General features: G+C 40.9%; 1 protein-coding gene across 5 annotated transcripts in view; it reads left to right on the plus strand.

Moving 5' to 3' along the window:
• The window catches only part of SMAP1 (small ArfGAP 1), a 160,269-nt gene that overhangs the window by 78,752 nt on the left and 62,240 nt on the right, over positions 1–19,277 (plus strand). For 2 of the 5 annotated variants that reach the window (XM_070245776.1, XM_023625151.2), the window contains 2 exons: positions 12,557–12,637; positions 15,324–15,404. The exons of 1 other annotated variant lie outside the window; for it this stretch is intronic. In XM_070245776.1, the coding sequence (XP_070101877.1) occupies positions 12,557–12,637; positions 15,324–15,404 (162 nt within the window). The remainder of the gene's footprint in view (positions 1–12,556; positions 12,638–15,323; positions 15,405–19,277) is intronic. 2 more of the 5 variants (XM_023625152.2, XM_070245777.1) reach the window with 1 other exon arrangement.

A 19,277-nucleotide genomic window follows, 5' to 3' on the forward strand; every position in this document is an offset into this window, starting at 1 on the left:
GTGTGGCACTGTAAGCATGAATTAAGGGACGAGGCTTAAAGGGGACAAGCGAATTCAGACAAAGACAAATACAAAGGAAAATATGTTACAAGTAGAAGTGTTTTTGTACTAGAATTTTTACTAGTTTGTAGCATCAAAAGGAAAAACGATATTTTATTTCTTCTGCATATTTAAAAGTAACTGCATGGTGCTGGACGCCAGCATGGTCATATCACGTTAACCCTCAGTACTGTCCTCCATCGGTCCCCGGATCTGTGCCAGCCTCTTGTTTTGAAACTACATGTGGAATGACAGAGTTGGCCTGTCGAAGTTCCCTTGGATTGTTCTTTCCTTTGTTTGTTCGTTTAGGCATGCAACAAACAAACATTACTGAATGTATACCACGTGCAGGGCACTGAGATTGAAATGATATGATCTTAGTCCAAAAGTAGCTTACTCTCAAACATTGTCCACGTGTAAGGTACATGTACAGTGAACTCTGCTCTAAAGCAGAATGTGGTAGCCGTTAGAAGAATAAAAGTGCTATGGGAACACAAGTGTAGGCAGCACTAGGTAATTTCCACTGGTAGAATTCTTAAAGGAGTTATGTTTGAGATTATTCTTAATAGAAAAGTAGGATTTCAGCAAAGAGAACATGGGATGAGTGCTGATAATGCAGGAAGGACATTTCAGGCTGAAGGGACATTTTGTCCCTTCTTTGCCAAAGTGAGATGAGGAGGAAAGAGAGGTCAGGTGTATCATTTGGTGTTTGGGTTTGGTGAGTAGTCCACAAGCGTGCTTGTCTCGTGAGTGTGAAAGAGGGCTCTCTGGGTGGGCAGATGAGGAGAGAAAGTGAGGAAATAAGTCTGGAAAGGCAAGTAGGGATTGTATGAAGAACTCAAATGCTAGACTGCCCAGGATTTTCCACTTTTTTTGAGTAAGGGATGGTTATTGTATTAGTTTTGCCATTTAAGAAATTGCTAGAAACTTGGTGACTTAAAACGACACACGTTTACTGTTTCTGTTGGTCAAGACTCTGGGTGTGGGTTAGCTGAGTTCTCAGCTCGGGCTGTCACTAGGCTGAAATCAGAGTTGGCCAGGGGTGTGATCTTCTCTGAGGCTCCTGTCTTCTTCCAAGCTCACGGTTGTCAGGATTCATTTCCTCTGGCTGTGTGGCTGAGGTCCTGTGTCCTTGCTAATGCTGGACAGTTGGATGGAGACCACTCTCAGTTCCAAGGGGCCGCCCTGAGGTCCTTGCCAGAGAACCCCATCCTCTTACAACATGGCAGCTTACTTTTTCAAGGTCAGTTGGAGAATTCCTCTCACACTTCAAATGTCCTCTTTCAGGAAGGGGCTGGTCCTTTTAAGGGCCCATCAGATGAAGCCAGGTACACTCAGAATAGCTCCCATTTGAGTAATCCTTCATCAGCTGTTTTGGGATCTTAATTATAGCTGCAAAATTTCTTCACATTTGTCATATAACAAACTAAACCAGGGAGTGAGGCCATCGTATTCATAGTCCCGCCCACACTCAAGGGGAGGGCATTATATTGGGGGTGGGAATTTGGGTGGCCATCTTAGAATTTTCTGTACCACACTGATGCAGAATGAGTCTGCCCTCCCTGGTTGTTCCTTAATTGCATAAGTGATAGGGGAAATTTGAAAAGCTTAGAGCACAGAAATCTGCCCATCTGTCTTCTCCCCTCCCCTCCTTAGTTGGTGATGAGTCACAAGGAAGCACAGTGATAAAGTGAGCTCCTAGGAGGCCTTGAGGAGACGGGGCTGTACTCTGCCGTATTGTTTGCTCTTTTCCATCAGCACCTTTTCTCTCTCCCTCTCCCTCCCCTGCCTCTTCCCCACGTATTTCTATCTTCACATTATTTATTTGCTGTCATAATGATCAAAACAAAAAGAAAATCTATTAGAGCAGCAAAATGTATAGGTAACTCTAACTATTTAGTCCTGACTCCCTAACTTCCTCACTTTTGTCTTGGAAAAACGGCTAATAATCTTTGGGAATTGGTGACTTTAAAATGAGCATTCACTTGTTCTTGTTTCAGTTTATCTTAGGTTTCTTGCCTCCTTTACCACTTCTCGTCCCTCTGAAATAATCTGTGAACTCAGTTTGAGTACATACTTGAGTTTCAGCACACAAAGGTTTTAATCCTCCAGTCTGAATTTCACACAAAATTGCTTTTCCAATCAGTTGCCGTATAATTATTATATAAAAAGTTTAAAAATAGTGAAGTTTTCATTTGTTTTATATATATGTGTGTAAACTAAAGTTAAATTCATTATTTCAACTTAGAAATCATTGTAGAAACAATGCGTATGGTATTATAATAAAAATGAGATAGCACTAGTAATTTTTATTAAGTTCTGTTTACAATGAACTGATGATTATATAATTCATTATTTAAGATACACGAACAGTAATTTCAAGACAGTGTGAATTGCAATGAATTTTAGATGACCTTCAAGATAGGGAGGAGAGAACAGAGATTGGGACGTCAGCAACATGGCGTCATGAGCTCACCCAGGACTCTCTCCCCTCCAAATTACAACTAAAAAGAGCAGCTGCTTTCCAACCAAAAAAGCAATCCTAATAACAGAAATAGAGACCCACAGCAGCCAAACGACGGAAGGCAGAGAGGCTGGAACTGCCCTCGGAGGAGCTGCAAGGGGGTAGGAGAGAACTTCGCTCCTGCCCCTAGAGACTGGGATTGCTGCCACGGGGGAGGGGCCGTGTGTCCGGGGATCGTCCAGGACTCCCACGCCTGTGCAGCGAAACCCTGTAGCAGGGGAAACCTTTCGCATGGGGGAGCCCCAGCAAGCCAGGGCCCTGGGAGACCAGGAACTGAGAGCTGATCCAATACGGGTGGGCGTGAGTGAAAGTGCCCCTCCTCCCCCAACCCACGCTGGGCGCAGCCATCTTGGCTGAAGGCGCGGGTCTCAGAAAACAAGCCTCTCGACCCGCATCTAGTGGCGATAGGCTGTAACTGCAGCTGAATAATAACATCATGTGCAAAAACCGCTCCTCTACCGTCCAGCAATTTATAAAAGCTCCAGTCCAAAAGGAAAACAATAAAAATACAGAAGTAGGTCCTGAGGGCTTGGAAATGGGTAAACTAAGTGAAAAGGAGTTCAAAATAGCTATCCTCAAAATATTCATTGAGGTAAAGGGAAATATAGAGAAACAAGTCAACGAGTTCTGGAGTTACTTCACAAAAGAGATTGAAATTATAAAGAAGAATCAGTTAGAAATACTAGAGATGAAAAATACAGTGGATCAGATAAAACAGAATGCGGTTTCCCTGAATGCCTGTGGAGACACCACAGAGGAACAAATTGGCATAATTGAAGATAGACAGGCTGAATGGCTCCAGACAGAGGAAGAAAGAGAACTAAGAATTAAAAAAACTGAAGAAAATCTCAGAGAAATAGCTGACTCAATGAGAAAATTCAACTTAAGAATCATTGGAATTCCTGAGGGCGTGGAAAAGGAAAATGGCTCAGAAAGTGTGCTCAATGAAATAATAGAAGAAAACTTCCCAAATCTAGGGATTGAGAGAGAAATGTGTGTGGAGGAAGCTTTCAGATCTCCTAGATTTGTCAATGTAGAAAGACGTACTGCAAGGCACATAGTAGTAAAAATGGCAAAAATGAAGGACAAAGAAAGAATACTCAGGGCAGCAAGGCAGAAGAAAATAACCTACAAATGAACCCCTGTCAGAGTTTCAGGGGATTTCTCTACAGAAACCTTACAAGCTAGGAGAGATTGGAGTGACATATTAAAAACTTTAATGGATAAAAATCTTCAGCCAAGAGTACTCTATCCACGAAAAATATCCTTCAGATATGAGGGAGAAATTAAATCTTTTCCAGACAAACAAAAAGCTAAGGGACTTCGTAGTCACACAACCTCCACTACAAGAAATCCTCAAGAAGGCTCTCATACCTGAAAAAGGGAAAAAAGAGAGTAAGGGGTCACCAAACACAGAGTAGGGAGACAAATAGATAGATCTGAATGGGATAGCAAATATTCAACTATAGCATTAGGATAAAGGGAAGGAAATCACCAAAGCAAAGACAATCTTATCACTCTAACCACAAACTCACAACACAAGTTGGAATAAGAGATGAAAATAATAATTTAGGAGGGGAGGAAGAAAGGGACTGAAACAGTCTAGGCTAAGGAAGTAAGAGACTACCAGAAAATGGACTATGTTATACACGAGATTCTGAATACAAACTTCAGGGTAGCCACCAAACTGAAAAACAGAAGAGAGACACAAAACATAGATAAGGAAAAATCTAAGAGACCTAGTATAAGAAATTGCAGAAGTCAATGAGTAGGCTAAAACATACAGGATGAGAAACAAAGGAAACACAGGAAAACCGGAAAATGAGCAACAGAATGACAGCATGAAGCCCTCATGCATCAATACTCACCCTCAATGTAAATGGATTGAACTCTCCAATAAAAAGACACAGAGTGGCAAAATGGATTAAAAAACAAGATCCAACAATTTGTTACCTCCAGGAAACACACCTCAGCTCCAAGGACAAACACAGGCTCAGAGTGAAGGTGTGGAAGACAATACTCCAAGCCAATGGCAAACAAAAGAAAGCAGGTGTCGCAATACTTATATCAGACAAAACAGACTTCAAGATAAGGCAGGGAAAGAGAGGCATAGAGGGCCAATATATAATGATCAAAGGGACACTTCATCAAGAAGAAATAATGCTTATAAATATTTATGCACCCAAAACAGGAGCACCAAAGTGCATAAAGCAACTATTAACAAACCTAAAAGAAGATATCAAAAATAAGACAATAATAGTAGGGGACCTCAACACCCCACTCACATCAATGGACAGATCATCCAGACAGAAAATCAACAGAGAAACAGTGGAGCTGAACGGAAAGCTAAAACAGTTGGACTTAATAGACATATATAGAACACTCCATCCAAAAACAGCGGAATACACATTCTTCTCAAACGCGCATGGAACATTCTCAAGGATAGACCATATGTTAGGAAACAAGGCAAGCCTCTACAAATTTAAAAAAATTTAAATAATAACAAGCATCTTCTCCGATCATAATGCTATAAAGCTAGAAATTAATTACAAGAAAAAAGCTGAGAAAGGCACAAGGATGTGGAGACTAAACAATATGCTATTGAACAAGCAATGGATCATTGAAGAAGTTAAAGACGAAATCAAAAAATACCTGGAGACAAATGAAAATGATAACGTGCCATACCAGCTCATATGGGATGCAGCAAAAGCTGTATTAAGAGGAAAATTCATCGCAATTCAGGCACACCTTAACAAACAAGAAAAATCCCAAATCAGCAATCTTAAACTACACCTAACTGAATTAGAGAAAGAAGAACAAACAAAGCCCAAAGTCAGCAGAAGGAGAGAAATAATAAAAATCAGATCAGAAATAAATGCTATTGAAACAAAAAAGGCAGTAGAAAGGATCAGTGAAACAAAGAGCTGGTTCTTTGAGAAGATAAATAAAATTGGCAAACCCCCAGCCAGACTTACAAAGAAAAAAGGAGAGAAAGCTCAAATAAACAAAATCAGAAATGAAAGAGGAGAAATAACAACAGACTTCACAGAAATACAACGGATTATAAGAGAATACTATGAAAAACTATATGCCAGCAAAATGGATAACCTAGAGGAAATGGATAAATTCTTGGACTCCTACAATCTCCCAAAGCTCACTCAAGAAGAAGCAGACAATTTGAACAGACCAGTCACAAGGAAAGAGATTGAAACAGCCATCAAAAGCATCCCAAAGAATAAAACCCCAGGACCAGATGGCTTTCCTGGGGAATTCTACCAAACTTTCAGAGAGGATTTAATACCTCTCCTTTTCAAGCTATTCCAAAAAATTAGGGAGGATGGAACACTTCCTAACACATTCTACGAAGCCAACTGATACCAAAACCTGACAAAGACAGCACAAAAAAAGAGAACTACAGGCCAATATCACTGATGAACATAGATACAAAAATTCTCAACAAAATTTTGGCAACCTGAATACAGCAATTCATCAAAAGGATCATATATCACGATCAAGTGGGATTCATACCAGGGACACAGGGATGGTTCAGCATCCACAAATCAATCAACGTGATACACCACATCAACAAACTGAGAAATAAAAACCACATGATCATCTCAATAGATGCAGAGAATGCATTTGACAAGATCCGACAGCCATTTATGATAAAAACTCTGAACAAAGTGGGGCTAGAAGGCAACTACCTCAACATAATAAAGGCCATATGACAAACCCACAGCCAACATCATCCTCAGTGGGCAAAAACTGAGCACCACCCCCTGAGAACAGGAAGGAGCCAAGGATGCCCTCTATCACAACTCTTATTTAACATAGTTCTGGAGGTCCTGGACAGAGGAATCAGGCAAGAAAAAGGAATAAAAGGAATCCAAATGGGGGGTAAGAAGTGAAACTCTAACTGTTTGCAGACGACATGATCTTATATATAGAAAACCCCAAAGAATCCATTGGAAAACTTTTAGAAGTAATCAACAACTACAGCAAAGTTGCAGGGTATAAAATCAATTTACATAAATCAGTAGCATTTCTATACTCTAGTAACGAACTAACAGAAAAAGAACTCAAGAACACAATACCGTTCACAATCGCAACAAAAAGAATAAAATACCTTGGGGTGAATTTAACTAAGGAAGTGAAAGACTTATACAATGAAAATTACAAGGCTTTTCTGAAAGAAATGGAGGATGACATAAAGAGATGGAAAGACATTTCATGTACATGGATTGGAAGAATAAACATAGTTAAAATGTCCATTCTACCTAAAGCAATCTACAGATTCAACGCCATCCCAATCAGAATCCCAATGACGTTCTTTACAGAAATAGAACAAAGAATCCTAAAATTCATATGAGGCAACAAAAGATCCCAAATTGCTAAAGCAATCCTGAGAAAAAAGAACACAGCTGGAGGCATCACAATCCCTGACTTCAAAACCTGCTGCAAAGCTATAGTAATCAGAACAGCATGGTACTGGTACAAAAACAGGTGCACAGATCAATGGAACAGAATTGAAAGCCCAGAAATAAAACCACACATCTGTGGACAGCTAATCTTCAACAAAGGAGCTGAGGGCATACAATGGAGAAAAGAAAGTCTTTTCAACAAATGGTGCTGAGAAAACTGGAAAGGCACATGTAAAAGAATGAAAATTGACCATTCTTTTTCACCATTCACCAAAATAAACTCAAAATGGATCAAAGACCTAAAGCTGAGACCTGAAACCATAAGGCTTCTAGAAGAAAATGTAGGCAGTACACTCTTTGACATCAGTATTAAAAGGATCTTTTCGGACACCATGCCTTCTCAGAGAAGGGAAACAATAGAAAGAATAGACAAATGGGACTTCATCAGACTAAAGAGCTTCTTCAAGGCAAATGAAAACAGGATTGAAACAAAAACACAACCCACTAACTGGGAAAAAATATTTGCAAGTAATATATCCGACAAAGGCTTAATATCTATAATATATAAGAACTCACACAACTCAACAACAAAAAATTAAACAACCTGATCAAAAAATGGGCAGGAGACATGAACAGACATTTCTCCAAAGAAGATATACGGATGGCCAATAGGCACACGAAAAGATGTTCATCATCGCTGAGCATCAGGGAAATGCAAATCAAAACTACACTAAGATATCACCTTACACCCATTAGAATGACAAAAATAACTAAAACAAATAGTAACAAACGTTGGAGAGGTTGTGGAGAAAAAGGAACCCTCATACACTGCTGGTGGGAATGCAAACTGGTGCAGCTACTATGAAGAACAGTATGGAGATTCCTCAAAAAATTAAAAATAGAACTACCATATGATCCAGCTATTCCACTACTGGGTATCTATCCAGAGAGCTTGAAGTCAGCAATTCCAAAAGTCCTATGCACCCCAATGTTTATTGCAGCATTATTTACAGTCGCCAAAATGTGGAAGCAACCTAAGTGCCCATCAACAGATGATTGGATAAAGAAGATGTGGTATATATATTCAATGGGATACTACTCAGCCATAAAACAGAAAAAATCGTCCCATTTTCAACAACATGGATGGACCTTGAGGGAATTATGTTAAGTGAAATAAGCCAGATAGAGAAGGACGATCTCTGTATGACTCCACTCACATGAGGACTTTAAACCTGTGGACAAAGAGAACAGATTAATGGCTACCAGGGGAAAGGGGGCGTGGGGGGTGGGCACAAAGTGTGAAGGGTTGCACCTACAACACGACTGACAGACAATAATATACAAATTTCACAAGATTGTAACCTATCATTAACTCAAAAAATTAAAAAAAAAGATAGGGAGGAGAAACTTAGATGATTTAAATGTATCTTCTGTGTCTGAGACATACTATGGAATGTAATTGATGTTGGAAATCATATTTTCAAAATGATTTCTGGACTCCTGAAAAACTTGAGCTTCACAATATATTGAAAGCTGAAGAGATAGCCATTTGAGAACGGCTGTGATAAAACCTCCACTTAAAAAAAAAATCCAAGAATTTCCAAATGGGATAGAAACAGTCTCCTGCTAGCAGTTAATCTGTAAGGTATTTTTCGGTGTTTTGGAGCACCAGATTTTTATTATACCATTATTCTATTAAAAAGAGTGGTAGGAAAAAAAATCATCAGGAAAATAAAGTAATTTTTTCTTGAAAAGATAGATGGCCATTTTGCCTTATGGGCCTTCAAATAATCATTGTGGTGTTTTCATAATACTTGATAGCTTTTCAAAGTGTATTTACTCACCTTGTCCTGGTAGGCAGGAGTTGCAGACCTGTTTTGCCTGATGAGCTTTTCTTTTGCCAAATCTCAGTGAGTTTGTACAGTTGTACTGCTCTGGCAGTTTCTTCACACGTAGTGCACGCTGGTGGTGGCCTCGGGAGGACCCTCTGGGCTGAAGAACTGAAGGAAGGGCTGGAACTCACTTGTTCCTGAAGGATGTCTTTCCTGGGTGCCCCTGTGTGTTCTCTCGTGCGTGGGGCGGGGGCGGGCGAAGGCAGGGAACAGAGGAACACTCAGACGTGACTACTGCATTTTCTAAGGCCACAGTTCTCTCTCTCTAAAAGTTCTAGAATCCAGTGAAATGGAAGTAACATGTAGTTACAAGATAAATTTTGAATTTGACAATACGTGTAGATAATTTATATGACATTTCAGAAAAGTATGTAGCCAACCAGTGAACTTGGAAAGGACAGTGATAACTGCCGAGATTGAACCTCCTTTTGGTTTTCCCTCGGAGATGCTGTCTTCCTCCTCTTTTCTTTTTCTCAAAAAAATATTTATGGACACCTGTTGAATGCTAGATGCTAGAGGTGGTGAACAGGCTGCAAGCTATGTCTGTCTTGGAGAACTTCAGTTGAACAAAGAATCCTGATAAGTAATCAGATCTGTACAAGACAGCGTGTGATAACTTCTGCAGTAGAGAAGTACTAGAGAAAGTGCTTTGGGAGCACCTACAGTGGCTGCTTAACTCAGACTGGAGGGCTGAAGGAATACTTCCTGAAGGAGGCAGTGTCAACTCAAAGGATGGGGAGGAACTAACAGAAGTGAGGTATTTCAGGCAGAGGCAACAGCAGGAGCAAAGACCCGTGGAGGCAGGAGAAGCACACTAGAGAGCTGGAACCAGGCTGGACAGCAGTGCAGCCAGGGCAGGGAAGGGTAGGGAGATGAGGTAGATGACATTTGTGGCGTGGCTAAGGAGTGTGGACTCTCCGTTTGTGGTGTGTGAGAGCTAGTTAAGCCTTCTAAGTTGGGACACGCAGGGATCAGATTTGCATTTGAGAACATCATAGTTTGGAGAAGAGCGAGGTTTGGGTGAGGAGACCATTTAGGAGGACTAACCTAGGTGACGGGGGAGACGTGGTGGTGATTTCCTGCTGGGTCCCTTCGTGGGGGTGGAGGCAGTGCGTTGAGAGATTTAGAAAGCACACTCAGGAGCACCTGGGGTTTCTCGCCTCTGTGTTTTCCTTTTCTCTTTCTCCTGCCCTTGTTTGTTCTCTCTCATCTATCTCCTTGTTCTGTAGTGTCTCTTGCTTCCAGTTGTCAATATGTTGACCTCTGTTTCCTCCTTCCTTGCTCACCTAATATATCTTACCTTGCTCATTGACTTTTAAAAGTTCAACTTTACTGAGGCATAATTTACATACAATAAAAGGCAGACAATTTAAGATACAGTTCAGTGAGCTTTGAAAACTACATAGCCCTTGGTAACCATCATCACAATCCGTGTGTGGAACCTTTCCTTCACTCTGAAAGGTTCCTTTCTTCTTCTTACCTCCCACCCCTGGCTCAGATAGACGCTGATGTGCTTTTTAATCACTGGAGATTATAGTTGTATTTGCTGGAGTTTTGTAGGAATGGTATTATATACTATGTACTCTTGTGTCTGACTTCTTTCTTTCAGTATGTTTCTGAAATTCATCCCTATTTTTGTGTGTACTATTAGACCATACCTTTTTTATTGGTGGAAATTAGTTCAATTTATGGCTACAGTCGTCCCCCGGTATCTAGGGGAGATTGGTTCCAGGACATCCCCCTCCTCTTTGGATGCCAGAATCCTTGGATGCTCAAGTCCATTGTATAAAATGACCTGGTATTTGCATAGAATGTACGCACATCTTCTTGTATACCCTAAATCATCTCTAGATTATTATAGCACCTAATACAATGTAAATGCTGTATAAGTGGTTGCTACACTGTATTGTTTAGGGAATAATGACAAGAAAAGAAGTCTGAAAATGGTCAGTATGGATGCAGCCATCACAGGCCTTTCATCCCACAGTTGGTTGAATCCACGGATGCAGAACCTGCGGGTACAGAATCTGGAAATACGGAGGGCCGACTGTGTAGCCCCACAGTTTGTTTATCCATTCACCTGTTGGTCTGCCCCTTGACTTTTCACACAGCTGCCCTACTGAAGAAGTCTGCGTTTTTTCCCAGCTGGAACACGATATTAAAGTGTTTTTTTTTTTAAATTAAAATGCTTTGCTAGATTACTGATACTTATTGAATAGTTTTTCATTCCTGCTTCTAAATTTTTAAAGTGACCAAATCAGTTTATCATCTTCTTAAAAGGAAATCAAGCACTGTTACAGTGAGTTATCTTGAATTAGTAATCCTCGACATACTAAATGCCCTGTTCCTCTTTTATATTTTTATGTTCAGCTTTTACATGAGTTTGGGCAAAAAGGTCTTTGTGATACAGTAAGGTTCTCATTTTAAGTGATTTTATGTGCTTTTTTGTCTTTTGTTGTCTGCATAAAGTGCAATTAAAGATCTCTGGCAAGTAAATGTCCAACAGGATAAATCAGCCTTGAAGCCAGCCTTTCAGGCACAGTTTGACTTTTTAGACATTTTTTCTATGTGTAGTTTTCATTAGTAAACTGAATGGCTGGTTTGCAAAACTATAACAGAGCCGACAAACAGTGTGTAAGGAAAAGACCCCTTAAGTTTGTGCTCTTGGGTTGTGATTCAAGAATTACAGCTGTAACTAAGTTAATAACAAGCAGATTGAGGACTTGTCATCTCACAATGCTATTTTGACTTTACATGATGACCTTTCTATAATAGCACCTTTTGTTTTTAAAAATTCCTCACAAGCACTATTGATATGATAGGGCAATATAGAGACGTCAGTTTCATGGCTCCGGAGGTCTACTGCGCATTCTGTAAACGTGTTTCAGTTGTATTTTGGCAGTAAGGAGAGCAGGAAGATAATGCTTCCATTAAAGTGATTACGCATGTAGAAGTTGGGTAGGAAGATGTGTGAAAAGGCTTTTAGATGAAAGCCATTTTCATGTGTAAGTTGCCTCTGCTGCATATATAGCTGTCTTAGAATGCTTTGGGGTAATTCAGCAAATACAGCCCTGGAATGGTGTTTGTGTTAACTGATCTTAAAGAAGGAGGTCTATCAGTTGCTTTGTAGGCCCATGTGTTGCTCAGCTGTTATGTTATGTTAATCCACTCTTTTTTTTCTCCCAGCCTTTTTTCTGTTTTCTTAAACAGTTGATTAAAACTTTAACTTTTACTATTTCAGCTCTGTTTTATTTTCCATTCTTAAAACAGTTGTTATAAGTAAAAATAAACTCATTTGTGTTCACCTCCTGCTTGGAACAATGTATCTTCATACTTCAGAGCGTTAGTATTTCAATAGTAACATTGACTAAAAGTGAACCATTGGAAAAACCGTCATTATTTTTCAAATACTTTTGGTATGATCTTGTCTGAGTACATTTAAATTTTATATCCTAGTGAAATCCATTTAAAGTCGTACGCTATTCTTTAATAGATACTTTCAGAAATTTCACATGGAAATTTTAAGAAGCAATACTTTTTTCTTGATGCATTGTTTCCCTTTAACATACTTCTCAGTGCTTCTGTGTCTCAGAAATACATGGGCTTTTGTTTCTTTCCTGTGCCTATCAGTTCTGATTACCTCCTTGTTTTTTCTCCTGACTTTTCATCTGCCTTCACAGATTTCCTCTTCTGATGCTCCTCTTCAGCCTTTGGTATCCTCTCCTTCTCTACAAGCTGCTGCTGAGAAAAACAAGTTGGAGGTACGGCAGTGTTGTCGCAGCTGCATTGTGTAGTGCTCAGGGGTAAATGACCTTGCTTTCATAATGTGCCCTAATGTGAGAGTGCTGTAATAATTATGTTAAATGTGTTAAATACAGCAGTTTCTGGAATATTTTCCTTTGCCACAGGTAGGATCAAAGGGCTTTAATCTATATTTAATTTCAGAATGACTGATTTATTGGTACCATAGATAGATCTCAACATTTAAGAAGCAATTAGTTTTTTGTTGTTTCCGTTACTACCTTATACTTGCAGGAACTTTTTTATAGTTGCTGTTGAATTCTTTTGACTTATTAGGAAAGTCTTTGATTAAAAATGTTTTTCTATCGTTCTGTTGTTACAAGCACTTGAACAAAATTCATGTAGTTTGTTTTTTTACACAATAGTACCCATCATACAGATACACTATGTGTAGTATAAAATCATCAGTGATTGTTAGAATGTGCTTGGGGTAGGTGAGTTAGGGTGCATGATACTATCATTATGGATTTTTAAAGCCATCCCTACAGATATTTGAGGGTTTTAATTTTTTTTGGCTCTTTACCTTTTTTCTTTTGTTATAAAGACCTTAATGAATTAGTTTGAGACATTCTTTCAGGCAACCCTTTTTCTGTATCTGCTCCTCGATAAGTGGTGTGCTAGATGTGGGGATACAAAGACAGATAAGACAGAGCCCCTGCCCCCAAGGAGCTTGCAGTCTAGTGGAGGAGAGGAGGTCGCTGTGCTGAGGTTCTGCTGCAGTGTGCCGCTGCTGTGACTGACGTCCACTCACTGCTGCTGCTAATGCAGGAGGATGCATGTTAGTGAGGATGGTCCAGCACGCTGCTTCTTTGCTAAACTGGACTGATAATGTCTAGAAAGACTGTATCTGAAGGATTTTTGCACATCTCATTTATTCACTTATAAAGCAGGGATAATATTACTTAGTGCCTGAAGTGGTTGTGAGAATTAAATGGGTCAGAATGGTGTCTGGCACCTAGTTGGGTTCAGTAAATACTGGCTGCTGTAAGGAAGAAGAGCATGATGATGAGCAGCTGTGCTCCACTTGCGGCCATGAGTGCTGAGACTCGAGCTGGGCTTGGTTGCCTCTCTGCCCTGCCCCCCTCGGCCCTGCCGCTAGATGAGCTGTGTTGCTTTGTGCATTACTTTCCTAAGGTTTTGTTTCTTCATTTGTGTTTTTTTTTTTTTTTGAGGAAGATTAGCCCTGAGCTAACTACTGCCACTCCTCCTCTTTTTGCTAAGGAAGACTGGCCCTGAGCTAACATCTGTGCCCATCTTCCTCTACTTTATATGTGGGATGCCTGCCACGGCGTGGCTTTGCCAAGTGGTGCCATGTCCGCACCCGGGATCTGAACTGGCGAACCCTGGGCTGCTGAGAAGTGGAACGTGCGAACTTAGCCACTGCGCCACCGGGCCGGCCCCTGTTTCTTCATTTGTAGAACAAGAACAGTGACTTCCTTTTTTGCTAAGGGAAGTTCGCCCTGAGCTAACCTCTGTGCCAGTCTTCCTAGTGTGTTTTGTATGTGGGTCGCCACCACAGCATGGCCACCGAGGAGCGGTACAGGTCCACGCCCAGGAACCGAACCCAGGCCGCCACAGCAGAGCGCACCGAACTTAACTGAGTTTTTCAGCAACAGTCATTGTAAAAATGAAATAGACAGTAAGGTGCTCATCACAGTGCCTGGCCCATGGGAGCTTTTATTCCATCTCTTGTGTTATGGCCTAGGAATTGCCAGTGTTATCTTCCCAGATTTACAAATAGCAAAAAGTCTGCTCTTGAGAGAGGCTGTGTTGAACGCCATTTTAAAGGCACAGGTGCGAACACAGCCTTTGGGCCTTTTGATTGAGTTTTGTGTGTGTGTTATTCTGCCTTTCCTAGGGTCGTCAGCTTCTCTTTTCGGGTTTGCTGCCGGGACGCTGAGGTCTGGGGCAGTGCTCAGTTCAGTTGTCATCCCGTTCTAGGTTTCTGGCATCTCTTCCCTCTAAATGCCTGATGAGTACTCTTTGCTTAGTCTTTATTCTTGTTTCCTTCTTGGTATTTCCGTGGCCCTTAGGTTTATAATATTATGTCCTGTTTCATCTTTCTTGGAAATCCAAATTGTGAACATTGTATTACCAGTATAGTTTACCCAGACTGGATTGAATTAAGTTCACTAACTAGGCAGCTGGCTCTGGTCCTCAAGCGTCTTTAACATTTTCTTCATGAGAAAATTATTGTATTTGCCCTTTTTATAGTCACAACACTATAGTAATGGACCGAAAATATTTTGTGATATTTTAAAAAATTGAAGCGATTTTACTCTTTTCTCCTCCTGTTGACATGTTATAATCTGTCTTCATCTGTGCCATGAGGAATTCTGTTCCATCAGTTAGTTTACTTATTCAGATTTCAACTTTATGGTTACTATTGGGAAGCCATATGTAAAGATGCAGTGAGAATTTATTGAATAGGGGTCTCATTTTTTTAAGAAAAGATGTGTTAACATGTAACCTCAATGAGAGTATGAATTTTCTGTGTTTACTTTTATATTTCAGTGTCACTGGATGTTGCCATCACTGAATATTTATACCTTTCTCAAATGGTGACTCAAACTAATAAAATAAAAATGTGCTAAGAGCTGACATTTTTAAAAAGTAAACTTATCAAAACTTTGGGCTGTGTTTTAGAAAGAAAAGGAAAAAAAAAAAGAAGAGAAAAAGAGAGAAAAGGAGCCAGAAAAGCCTGCAAAACCTCTCACAACTGAAAAGGTAAAATTCCTTTTTAAAATCTGTTAAGATTGCTGCCTTCTTCATTTACTTGTGAATGACTTCGGGGATATTTACGATAGGCACATAACCGTTCCTTCCGTAAGTGTTTGTTGGATGCCTGCCGAGTGCTGAGCGTCCTCCTAGCATGTCCTGTACGACTTGTCATCACGTTTGTGTGTGGAGGTCACGTGAGCTCCTCAAGGACAGGGGCGCTCGTGTTAAGGACCCAAAGAGGGTGTTGTTAGCTTTCGCACTCGCTCAGCCTCCGTGGAAGTTCAGAGGGTGAGGGTCCTCCCCGAAGGGCCTTGGACAGGACTGCATGCTGCACAGAGTATTCCAGCTGGGTGGCGCCACGCAGGGAGGGCCGGGGAGGCCGGCGTCATCAGTCGGGGGAATGCCTGAGGACAGACGTGGAAACCGGGAACGGGCAAGCCATGTTTAGAAAGATAGTGAGGAGTGGAGTTTGAAGAAAGATAGGAGTCTGTGTAGAAAGTAGTGAAAAATGGGACCAGAATGGTAGATCAAGCTCAGATTATAGAGGTCCTTCAAGTCCAGGTTGATTCATTTTTGGCAGAAGGGCTGTGGGCAGCATTTCAGAGTTTCTAAAGCGGATGACACACCTAATTCAAAAAGGGTTGTTCTGGAAGGTTATTTGGCCATGACATGCAGGAGAGACGTGATTAGGCAAGCTAGAGGTAGAGAGCACTTTAGGGTCTTGTAAAGGGATTGGGTAAGTAATTATAGTGACCTGGCTTCAGGTACATTTCATCGTACAAGTATAGATGCATGGGAGGGGAATTGTCAGGAAATCCAGCACTTCGGTTGTTGGCATTTTAAAAATTGACTTTATCGGATAAGGCATGACTTACATACTACAGAGTGTATCCATTTACAGTGTACATACCGGTATATCCTGGTTCTTTCTCTGTCGTCTGTTAGAACAGTCTCTACCTTCCGAGGGTTACACACGTGCCTTAGCGCTTCAGATGCACTGATGCAGGCTCCTCGGTCCTTCCTGCAATCACAGCCACCCACCATCGGACCCTACCTCCCTTCCTAGCCTTCTCCCTCTGTTCTTCATAGTGGTCACACTTGTCCCTGGTCACCTAACTTACTTTCCATCTCTCTGTTCACTAAATTGCTTTGCCAAGAATGTCCTTTCCTCTCCCCAACTCCTACCTAAAGCAGACTCATTCCACCTTTCTCATGAAGCCCTTCTAAGCATCCCTGCTGGACACAATGCCCCGTCCTCAAAGTTCTGACACTGTCACCCACTTGGTTTGCTTCCTTCCTGCCTCATCGTTGTTACTCATGCGGTTAGCTAATGTCCTTCCCTTGCGCAGGTGCACAGGGCTGGTTAGCTGACATCCTGTGTGCAGGTGTGGTTAGCGCGCATCTTTCCCGCGCACAGGTGCATAGAGGTTTTGCATCAGTTGGGTGGAAACCAAGTCCTGCGCGGTTTCTTGTACGTGGTGGATGTTTAGAATAAATACATGTACACTGATTCATTGATGTTTTTCATCTTATAATTCCTGTTAGTGTACTGATTGCAAGGTCATGCAGAACAATTAATAAACTGCAATTTATTTCTAATTAATTCATCAAATACTGAAGACTGTGAGACTCTGGCTAAGTGGAATTCTTTGAAATACTGTTTTGAAATACTTAGTGGTTAAAGTTAGCTTCTTTGACTACCACTACTTCTTTTAATGATAGTTTACTGAATTAAATTCTTACCTTTCACCAAATTAATTTTAGATGCTAAATGTTAAAATACTTTTTTAAAAGAGTGATTAAGTTGGTAATTCTAAGCTGATTGCTTAAATAGCTTTAATTCTCTTCTCTTAACTTTCACTTTAGCATGCCTCAGTAAGAAGCTGTAAGTGAAAGCTCTTAGAGTTTCCTGCTTGATTACAGGGGGATTTAAAAATTCCTAGTAGGTTTTATATCTTTTGTTTCCAAAAATTGGAAATATCAATATAAAGTGTTTATGTAATACCTTATTGTTCTACTTGGCAAGATTTAAATTTAACCACTTTTAAAACATCGTATACTTTCTCTCTTAAAAAAAAAATATTTGGCGGCTGGCGCTGTGGCTGAGTGGTTAAAGTTCTGCGTGCTCTGCTTTGGCGGCCCAGATTTGCGGGTTCAGATCCCAGCCGTGGACTTGCTCCACTCATTAGCCATGCTGTGGAGGCATCCCACATACAACGTAGAGGAGGATGGGCACAGATGTTAGCTCAGGGCGAACCTTCCTCAAGCAAAAAAAAAAAGAGGAAAATTCCAATGGATGTTGGGGGAATCTTCCTCACAAAAAATAAAAATTTACCATTAAAACATAGTGAGCATTTGATGTGGTGACCTGTGTGTCTCTCAGCCTTGCACGTAAACCTTGCCTTCTGTTGCCTGCTGGGGAAAGGGGCTGCAGCAGCTCCCTGAGAATGGAGCGCTGTCTGGATGGGGAGCCCGGGGAGCAGTTCCGGTGTGTGAACAGCGAGGAATCAGTGCTTTTCCTCACTGTTTCCTGTCAGCACGGAGGTTTTGTTAAATCCCGTCCACGCCACCTCTGTTGTTCTTGCTCAGCCTGCAGAGAGCCTCGCTGGAGGACGTCCTCACAGGGGGACTTCAGTTCTTGTGGGAGTTCGTGGGCACGGTCGTGCAGAGTGCATGAGAAAGATGGGTCCAACGGGATAGCAGTGGGGAGGGAGCCTGAAAGAAGATAGCACAAGTGAAGAAGCCTTACTTCACATGTGGGCCTCTTTCTTTACGGTCTCTCCGAGCTGAGATTTTCAGGGGGCATATATTCGTAGTAAATGTCTATTTCATATGCGTATTTCATATGTATTACAGAGGAGTGATATCAGTGAAAATAATAGCAATAGTAGTCAGAATAATATCATCATCCTTAGTAAGAGTTGGTGTTGTTGACTGGCAGCTGTTTGCCAGGACCGTTCTGGTGCACAGCTTGAGTGCAGTTGTGCATATAGAACTTAGGAGAAAGTGACCACCTGTGTATTTCCTAAGTCAGGAACTAGAAGGGGGCCAGCACCTGGAAGCTGGCCGCCCCCCCGACCCTTCCCATCCAAAATCACTTCCCTTCTCCCCAGAGATAATTGTTTCCTTACACTTTAGAAATAAGGTTTACCGTCTCTGTGTGTATTTCTAAATAACGTGGTTTTTCTCCCTTTTTTTGAACATGTGGATGAAATAAGACCACAAATGTTCTTTTGTGTTTTGCTTTTGTCAGTCAACATTTTGTTTGTAAGGGTCAGTCGTGTTGTATATAGTTAGAGCCTGTTCAGTTGAATGTTTTGTAGTCTTCCATATGTCCCTTACTTTATTTCTCCCTTCCACTGCTCATAGACACTGGGATCCTGTCCAGGCTTCAGCTCTTGTAAGTAGTGCTGCTGTGAGGGCTCTAGTACATGCGTCTAACCGTGCCTGCCTGTAGGGTGTGTTCAGATGGACGTGTTGGATCACGAAGCACCTGTATCTTGACCTTTACTAGATAATGTCAAACTTACTTTTGAAAATGTATAACAAATGTATTCTGGTCATGCTGTTCTTTACAACATGTGATATTGTCAGAGATTTTATTATTTGTAGTCTGGGGATATGTAATGGTATCCATAATATTTTAATATTTAATATTTAACTGGCTTAAATGGACATTAAAATTGCCCATTTGGATTTTCTCTTTTGGAGTTCTGATTCAGATCTTTTGCCTATTTTTCGATTGGTTTGCTTACCTTTTCCTTATTGATTTGTAACAGTCTGTACGTGTACACACACACACACACGGAGGACACTAGTCCTTCTCCGGTTAGGTGTTTGCAAATATCTTATCTCTGTGACTTTAGTGTGGCTGGTTTT

This window comes from Equus caballus, chromosome 20 (assembly GCF_041296265.1).
Source record: "Equus caballus isolate H_3958 breed thoroughbred chromosome 20, TB-T2T, whole genome shotgun sequence".
Taxonomy (NCBI): domain Eukaryota; kingdom Metazoa; phylum Chordata; class Mammalia; order Perissodactyla; family Equidae; genus Equus; species Equus caballus.